This window comes from Hippocampus zosterae, chromosome 7, assembly GCF_025434085.1.
Source record: "Hippocampus zosterae strain Florida chromosome 7, ASM2543408v3, whole genome shotgun sequence".
NCBI classification, from domain to species: domain Eukaryota; kingdom Metazoa; phylum Chordata; class Actinopteri; order Syngnathiformes; family Syngnathidae; genus Hippocampus; species Hippocampus zosterae.
In genome coordinates, this window is record NC_067457.1 from 24298974 (window position 1) to 24308006 (window position 9033).

Sequence of the window (9033 nt, forward strand, 5' to 3'; positions counted from 1 at the left end):
ACCTCAGCAGACTGGAAGATCAAATGGGCGCATTTTTCTCCTGGTCCGGAGAATCTGCAGCTCATGGTGACAACGAGTTGCACAGCAGAGCCATTAAATGAAAGCGAGATTGCGAACAAGAGAGGCAGGTGGCCGTTGAGAAAACAACATGATGCGTTCACACCATACCAGTCGTCTTCTTGCAAATTCTGGCAGCAGCATTCCACTCACCACACTCTAGGATACAGTGAGCCATTTCCACGTGAATGGTATCCCAAACGACCTTTTCAATCACTGGAAACCCTCAACGCAGGCTCAGGAGATCACTGATTCAACAGATCCAAAGAAGAGAAAAAAAAAAGCTACCGATGACATTCGGGGTGGCCATTTAAAAGATTTTAATCTCGAAACCAGTCAGTCTGTTTGGTACATGCATCAATAGAGTTACGCAGACGCCCTCTAGTGGTACACTCTGTAAAAACATCACTGCCCTTGAAGAGTTCAGTTTACTGTTGAACGTTGGTCGTCCTTTCGAAAACCAATTTGTCTCCGCTTAGTTCAGCGGGAAAAATAATCAATCAGACGCTCTCAACATAAACATGCCAGCAGGTTTCTGGTAGGACTGCAGGAAGGTTAGGTTTGCTTCTGATCATCCCGTCCCCCCCCTGCCATTTTATAGTAGATTCCCTTCTGGTCCATCAGCTGGCGGTGGGTTCCTCGCTCCCGAATGCCACCGTCGCCGATCACCGCGATCTGGTCCATCGTCTCGGGCCTCTTCAGTCTGTGAGTGATCAGCAGCACGCTTCGCTCAGGATTCCTCAACAGACCCTGCAGGACCTGTGCCGGGTGGGACAAACAGAGAACGTCTTGACGATGAGTTTGAGCTGGAGCCGAGGGCTGCGAGGTTCCCGGATCAAGAACTCTGGCGATTGGAGCCCCTGTCGGAGCGGCACCTCGCGTTCGCTGGGCTCATCCAGGGAGCTGGTGACTTCGTCCAGGATGACGACCCGCGGCCGTCTGACCAGCGCTCGGGCGATGGCCACGCGTTGCCGCTCGCTCTTGGACAGCAGGCCGCCGCCCTCACCGACCTCTGACAGACAATCGCATCAGCGCGGCGCAGGTCAAAAGTAAGTCTCTGGTTCTGGCCTGCCCGGTTTTAACGAAGCAAGCCAAAATCAAGCACGCAACACGTGAGTTTCGGCAAGCCCCGACACGAGCCTGCGGATCGGCGACGGCACACCAGGCAGAAGTTGCGCTCACCCGTGTCGTAGCCCTTCTCCAGCCGTGAGATGAAGTCGTGAGCGTTGGCCTGCCGCGCCGCTTCCTGGACGGCGTCCAGGGAGCAGTCCTCCAAGCCGTAAGCGATATTGTGTCTGACCGAACCGCGGAAGAGGACCGGCTCTTGGCTGACCACCGCAATCTGTGTCCAAGCACGACGCGAGACGCTCGTTTGGATAGTGATTGGGAAACGCGATGTTGGAGCATGACCTTTGACCTCCCCATTAAAATGTATCAAAAATAAATACATTCATCAAATAATAATCCAAATCCCCAAACGTACGTTTCAAGCCATACTGGTCAGCGACCCGGCGAAAACGGGCGGCTTTGGTTTGGGCTTTCACCTTCTCGCTGAGATAGCGGCCGTCGTACGATCCCAGCTCGGCGCGGTCCAGCAGGATCTCTCCGTCCTGCGGCTCGTACAAGCGTTTCAGCAGAGCGGCGCAGGTGCTCTTTCCCTCTCCGGACGCACCGACCAGCGCCGTCGTCTGACCCGCCGGCAGCTCCAAAGAGAAGTCCTAACGACACATTGGATCGGATGCGCTTTAAGAGGAAGGAATCGCTGGAGGCAAACGCGCTCTCCCATTGGATGTCTCTGTCTGGGGGTGGTCCGGTGGTGGTGGTGGTGAAGAACGGGGACCTCGACCTCGACTTGAATGCGACTCCCACCTGCAGCACCGCTACGTCGGGGTGTGCCGGGTAGGCGAAGTTGAGATGGCGGAAGATGACGTGTCCGGCAAGCGACTCGGGTGCGAGTTTCCCATCCGTCCTGATCCGAGGCCGTCGATCCAGAACCTCAAAGACTTTCCCGGCGGCACCCACCGAGTTCAACATGTTGGCGCTCACGTAGGTCAGTGTCTGGGAAGAGACGTTTTCCCAACATGACGAGTACCGACGTGCCTATTTTGACCCGCGACTCTGCTGAACCCATCTCCTAAACTCAAAGAGGGGTGGGAGTGACCCCTGCGGATCACCGGAATGAAAACCACCGCGTTAGAAAGCAGAGGTTTTCAGCGCCGTTACCCGGATGTTGTGTCCGATGTCTGACTGGTAGAGGATGAAGGAGACCAGGTTCCCGGTGGTCATCTGGCCCCTTTGGATGAACAGCCTGCCGTACCACAGCATCAGCACATGAACGGCCAAGCCTGTCAGCTACACACACACACACACACAAAACTATTCTTATTCTTCTTGGCACAAATTGAGGGCCCCAAATCCAATGTTGCCAAAAACCAGCATCTTACCCGTTGCGCCAACAGGGAGATTAACCTGACGGTGTCCCGCCGGCTCTTGATCCTGTGCGTGTCCATCAGCCGCTCGTCATAGCGACGGGCCTCGTGTTTCTCACCGTTGAAGCTCCGCACCGTCCGAACGGCCGAGATGATCTCGTTAGCCGTCTCGTTTGCCGCGGTCATGGCGTCATTCGTGGCCTGCGTCAACCGCTGCGAACGCAAGGTCGCGTCATTCCTGGGTGCGGGCGAGTCATCGATTTGGCGTGGCTTCATTTGAAGATCACTCAACCGGGACATCTCATTCGAACGACTTGAAATCCATCCGTTTGACTGGACTGAACTGTGAGCGCAGCTAGCGACAATCAATGTACGTGATTGCTCTGTCAAGCTTTACCTGCTGCTTTTTGTTGGAGATGGTCTGGATGAGGCCCATGACGGGGACCTCCAAGAGCACTAAACATGTTAGCATCCATGAGAGGTTCACCATGAGGACCAGCGTGTACACCGTCTGGATAAGCGTCCTCAGCAAAACGTTGATGTTCAGACAAACCGTTTCAGCCATCATGGGGATGTCTTTGGAAAGCAAGGAGGTGAGTTCACCTGCGCCCGAGAAAAAAACAAGATCGATATTTTCATCACACTGGTGAGGAGTCACAGACATGACCGCCTGTTTGCCGTGCACTATTTTTTGTACCACGCTCTCTGCCTTACCTGTCTTTACGGTGTCAAAAAACGCCGTCTCCTGGTTGGTCTGAGCACGAAAGAGCTTTGCCTTCATTCTGCACTTGAAGGAGTTAATGGCCCACATGAGGAGACCCCCTCGGCTGCCGGTGCCCACCGCGCTGCGCAAACAAAAACAAGATTTAGCAGAAGTTCTCAAACTTGGGTCGTCAGAAGGGTCTGCAAATGATTCGTGATTAACGTTTTATTTTTTATTTACAAAGTGGTTTACCTACAGTACATAATGGGCATAGGAAAAAAAACCCACAATAAACCACCAACTTCTCACGAAAAAAAACACTTTTTTTTCCTTGAAAACGGACATGTTTTTCATTCCTATAAGCATTTACGTGTGCACCTGGTGATTATGTTTCATCGGCCTTTGCATTATGCAGAGCTCTGACGTTTTGGGAGTCAGGATGCTTCTTCTCACCTTCCCACTGAGAACACGAACATGAGAAGCAGTGCTGACAAGTAGTCATCCGGCTCGAAATCCTCACGCAGGTTGTCAATGACCTTGCCCGTGTAATAGCGGATCTGGATCTCACCTGAGACACGCGCACAAGAATAAATTCCCTCAACGGGCAGTAGACCACAGTGTACTCCTTGATACACCCCCCCCCCCCCCCCCCCCCGCCCGCAGTCATTTCCCTCATACTCAAAGCGAAACCGTGTAACTTACAGACGGCAGCCAGGGTGAGAAAGCAAAACCCTCCGATCAGCAGAGCCAAGTCCGGCCTGTACACCCGAAGCACCCTCATGAACAAAACTCGCGGCTTTTGTCGCTTTTTTCTCCGGCCACTCGGAGAGTCTGGCACGCCGACTTCCCACAGCGAGGCAGCGGCCAGCGAGGCTCCGGCGCACATGATCCAGCAGCGCGAGACCCCCGCCGCCATCGACGCGCCGCATGGGGGGTGGCCGAGCCCCAAGGCGGCGGCGAGGCTCTCCAGGACGGCGGGGAGCGCGCTGTGCAAGGCGAGGAAACGAGCCGGCGCCGCGGGGAGCTCGCCGAGGTTGACCAGGAAGATGACGGACAGCGCCACGCAACACCGGAGAAGCGCGAACAGCCACACCGACAGGCAAAAGGAGCTCCCCGACCCCGGCGTCCGCGCAGTAGCCGCAACCAGGCAGGCGTCCGCGACCAGCGCCCAAAACGCAGCAAAAGCTTGGCGAAGTCCCGAACTCTTTTTCGCCATTGTCACGCACGAGCGGTCCAATTGTCAATTTCCATTTCGGTTTCGTTTCACTTCTGGCGCATGAACGCCTCCATTATATGAAGGCGGGGAAGAAAAGATCTCAAATCTCGCCAAGTCAAACATTTTCTGTTCTGATTTGGAGATGGTTTTGAAAGACCCCGGAAAGCAGTGGTCTCCGAACCATTGTTTGTGTCACGGACCAGCTGAGACAAATAAATATTGTTCGCGGAGCGGCAACCATTTTTTTAAAATTGCCACTTTTAAAGCACTAAGCTGCTTATGTTTCCGTCGGAAGGGTGTGTAAACTCTGCTCGCATTTTTCATGCTTTGTACTTGAACAAGTCGCACCCAAATCATCAAGTGGTCCAACTGGTCTCTTGTGTTATCTTGTTTTGGGCAACATACAAGGCACAACAGCTTCCTCTTCCGGGTCGCTCCGGGCTAGGGGAGGAACTCTCTTGTCCAAATTGCTTCATCTTTGGAAGTCGTGGCTGCGCGCAAAAAGTCGTACGTGTTTACCGCCTCTTCTTTGATTTCTTGGCGGATATTTATTGATTTCAACTCGCAAATGTAAGACAGGCAATATAACAATGCTTGTAGGCAAATATTCCTCATCCTGAGCGGGCTCAAAAAACTTAAAATATTGCATCTTATTGAATGACAAGGAAGACTGACTGGTGGCTCTTCTGTTTGTCTGTATGACTGTACTATACTGCCCCTCGGTGGTCAGTGTGGCACACGAGAAGGAGTTGCATGATTTGAATTGAAGGAACGAATTATCGTCGTATTGCAAAGCACCAACCAGGTATCGGCATGAGACAGAGTCACCCCTAAAACGTGCCAGTTTCACCATGGGCAGGAATTATTTTGTAGCTGTGTATGTCTATCAGGCTTGTAGTCCATGGCGTAGTTTTATGGAAGCAAGATTAGTTATACACACTAGTGATCTGTTTTAAAATGTGTGAAAAAAATGAGGTAGTCTCATTCAGTGACTTCTGTTCACTTTGCTGGTGTTTTCCTATCTATTTTGCACCCTTGCCGTAAATGGAAACTTGACGCTTTTCTTCTGCGAAATTGCAGCGAATAGTGAAAGCGAAAGTTTGTCGGGTGGGAGAGACTGGCGAAAGACAGACGCGGTTCGACAGACGTTGCTGGTCTCCTTTTTGCCGAAAAAAAATAACAAAAAGAAGACGAAAGCCAGAACAAGGAGAAGCAAGGATGAGAGGAACAACCACGACGAACGTCTGGTCCACGTCTACTGTCTTTCTGCTCGGCTACTTCGTTCACGGTATGCGACACTCCCCTCGACAGACATTTTAAAAACTGTTTAAAATGTACTTTCCCGAAAAAAATCACTTCCAGCCAAATGTACCGAACGATACTCAAGAGCTTTTCATCCTAGGTTGTGGTTTTATTAATGACCTAATACACGCATATGCAACGTTATGACGATTACAACTTCCTTTTGCACACGTTTCGAACCTAATTTAGTGCGCACGCCCCCTTGTGGCTAAGTTTCGTGATCGCAACTAACTTTTGCTGGTGGTATGCACCAATGGGGGACGTACGTATCTCAGAACGCAACAACAATGAGACCAGCTGAAACTTTTTAAAGTGCAGAGTATTTGAAAAAATATTCCAGAAATTGAATTGACTTATTCAGTTCATGTTAAATGTACTGCCTTCTTTTCAACTGTTGCTCTGCTCAAGGCAGCAACATAAATACTCGATTATGCCTTAAAGGCATGATTTGTTATCTGATTGTGGCCTTTCCACAGCCTTTGGCAGTCACTCCTGTCCTGGGCTGGAGTGCTGGTATTTGAACGAGAAAGTGGCTCGAGGAGATCTGACGGCGCCCCCAAGCCAGGAGAAGTCCCTTCTTCACATCAGGGCAGAAGGCCACCGTGCAGCCAGCCTCGAAGATTTGGCCGACCCCAGCTTCCTGAGAGTCTATGCTGTTGCCGGTCTGTTGGCGTGTGCAATCAGACTCCTTGTCGTTGAATTCAAAAGGGTTCTTCTTCAGTTCTAAATTTAAGACGTGAAGTACCTCATGCGACCCCCATTGAGGGAAACGTTCACCAAACTTGTAACTAACGAGACTCCAGATGGCCAATTTCGAACTGAAGAAGACCTTTGGGTTCGAGGTGAAATGTCTTCCGCAACCAGGAAGCACTGACCTCCATTCAACTTTGTCAGGTGTAGTGAGGCTGTCTTTGACTAAATCTCTACTTTTGGTCAGATCCGGCGGCGACTCTGTGCCACCGCTCACGCAAAGGTTCCTCCCGGAAGCCCCACTATGAGCTCAGCCGCATCCAGCCGCAGTTCTACACTCTCACATGGGCCGCCTCTCTGGCAGATGGGCTCAGCCCTTTATACCTACAAGCCGATTGGTTTTCTGCGGCTGTTCAGGACCTGGAGGGACGGCACGGCACGTCCAGCATCCTGCGCGCGGACACCGGAACCAACGAGCTGGACGGTAAAGACGGCGGTTTCGCGTCGCTCGGCTCGGAGAAGTTCTCACGCTCGTCCTTTTCTGTTTCCCTCCTTAGTGGTTCTCAGCGTGACCTCCAGCACGCTGGTGGTGCAGTCCAGACTTGGGGAGCCGGTGCTGCTGGACTGCCAGTTCTGGACTAACACCGCTTCGCCCCTCTGCGGCTCCGGCTTTGCCGTGGAGTGGCGCTACCAGTACCGAGGCGACGGCCGACTGCTTCTGGCTTACGACGGAAAATCGGACCGGCTGTCTGACTCGCCGGAGGAAGGCGCCATGTTGGACTTTGAGGGGCTGCACCGGAAGGGCAACGCGTCCCTGGTGCTGCAGGAAGCCCAAGTACACCACTCCGGAATGTACATCTGCATGGTGTACCTGCCGCACCTTCTGGCGCAGGTTGCCATTCAGCTGGAGATTGCAGGTGAGCTTATCATTAACAATCGTACGTCGCGCAAATGTCCTTCATTTCCTTCATGGAAACAGAGAACGGCAAGGCGCACGGTTTACAACTCCACTTCCACCCTCCTAGAACCTCCCTCCCTGTCCATCCACCCGTCCTCGTTGCCCGTCAGCGCTCCCGGGCAGACTTTGACAGTCCATTGCGAGGCCTCGGGCTTTGCCCCCCATTCCCTGGAGCTCAACTGGGAGTGGAAAGGCCCCGATGGCAAGACCAGGTCCTTGGGACCCGGTCGCCTCAGCGGTCACAGGCAGGCCTGGAACGGCACCTACAGCCAGGACACCCGTTTGGAGCTCGACACGTCTGATCCGGAGCTGGTCGGCGGGGGGGAGCTCACCTGTGTCGCCGAGCATCCCGGGGGTACGCGGCGTGCCAGCGTGGCCCTCAGAGTCATCGGTAATATGATGGAACGTTTCCTCTATCAATCTGGATTTTTTTTTTTAATTTTTGGTCAGATCAGCCTGTTTCGGATGTAGTCCAAAAATGACTCGTGTCCTCTCAGGTTTCAGCACACCCTCCATCGAAGACTCCATGGTGATGGTGGGCGTGGCCCTGGTACTCTACGGCCTCATCAAGTTCGTCTCTTGGACCTTCCTCCCCACAGGTGGCCAAAATTTGCTCATCTAATGCGTGAGGTCTCCGTGCCAATGTTTCGCCATGTTATCCTTTGCACCTTTGAGGCAGCCACCAAGAGCAAAACAAAAAAGAACGTGGTTTCGCTTATGCAAGCCTTGGCCTCAAAGTGAATGTCTTTATCGTTTTCTGTAGGTTCAACTGATGCAGAGGAAACCGACAAGGTGAGGTTCTTTCTAAAAAAAAAATGTCAAGCCAAATGTTTTGTCCGTATTTGAACTCTTAACGTTGAATTCTCTGCAGAAAGAGAAGTGAAGAGGCTTTGTGGCGTGACACTGGAAAATCCAAACTCCGTCGTGTATTTCAATACATTTGCCTTACTTTCCTTGTTACACCTTATTGTCATTGTGACAACCAACAAGACATTGTTTTGTTAAATACAAAAATGAAAAATGAATCCATTTCTGCTGGTCTCTGATATTAATCGCAAACGTTGCTGTGTGTTTTGAGGATTTTAAATGTACAACATCAAAGTAGAATAACGTGTTTGAGTTGCTCCAGAAAGTTGCCAGGTTTGTTTATTTTATCGCATACGTGTTTGTTTATTGCGATATTGGTTTTAATTTAAGGGTCAAGAAAATAAAACAAGATTCTGAACTCATGGTACATCAAACTCAATTTATTGCTGTCCTTCTGTTGATTATCATTGGGATCGAAACGTTGGTATCATGAGTAAATCATTTTTTTTTTCTTCATACAGTATGTATCATTCGTGTGTGCCCGTGTGAAGGTTTCTTCCATCCAAACAGCAAACAGTCCTGCGTGCTGTAATTGTTGAATGTATCGAAGATTTGTCCACAGAGATGTGATCATTTGCCAGAGAAAAGTCTGGCACCGACAAGCTAGGATTCTTCGTCCGTCACCTCATTTTGCGGCACATTTTTCGCCACAATTTCAAGTAATCTAATGAGCAAGAATCATGCAAGAGACAAAAAAAGATGTGGTGCGCTGCCAGGCGTTGAGTTTGTCACCTTTGTTTATAGTGTGCGTACTTTTTGGGGCGGAAACGTATTTTCATTGTAGACGCACACAACAAGTTACTCTCCGGTA

At 51.2% G+C, this 9033-nt stretch overlaps 2 protein-coding genes across 3 annotated transcripts; one reads left to right on the forward strand and one right to left on the reverse strand.

Moving 5' to 3' along the window:
- Positions 1-360: 360 nt before the first annotated feature.
- On the reverse strand, positions 361-4613 carry tap2a (transporter associated with antigen processing, subunit type a). 2 transcript variants are annotated; one of them, XM_052069999.1, is made up of 11 exons: positions 3892-4604; positions 3643-3757; positions 3201-3331; positions 2884-3089; positions 2502-2699; positions 2281-2409; positions 1927-2115; positions 1602-1775; positions 1240-1399; positions 933-1069; positions 361-816 (listed from the first exon to the last, which is right to left on the reverse strand). In XM_052069999.1, the coding sequence occupies exons 1-11, from the start codon at positions 4403-4405 to the stop codon at positions 613-615; spliced, it is 2157 nt and encodes a 718-aa protein (XP_051925959.1). In that variant the 5' UTR covers positions 4406-4604; the 3' UTR covers positions 361-612. The 2 variants fall into 2 exon arrangements, with proteins under 2 accessions (XP_051925959.1, XP_051925960.1); XM_052070000.1 differs by lacking the exon at positions 933-1069 and having other exon boundaries at positions 680-816; positions 3892-4613.
- Positions 4614-5283: 670 nt separating this feature from the next.
- LOC127603620 (tapasin-like) lies at positions 5284-8584 on the forward strand. Its single transcript, XM_052070036.1, has 8 exons — positions 5284-5693; positions 6184-6369; positions 6645-6881; positions 6955-7314; positions 7423-7746; positions 7853-7954; positions 8119-8147; positions 8227-8584. Exons 1-8 carry the CDS (start codon positions 5624-5626, stop codon positions 8236-8238), a joined length of 1320 nt encoding a protein of 439 aa, XP_051925996.1. The 5' UTR covers positions 5284-5623; the 3' UTR covers positions 8239-8584.
- The last annotated feature ends 449 nt before the right edge of the window (positions 8585-9033 follow it).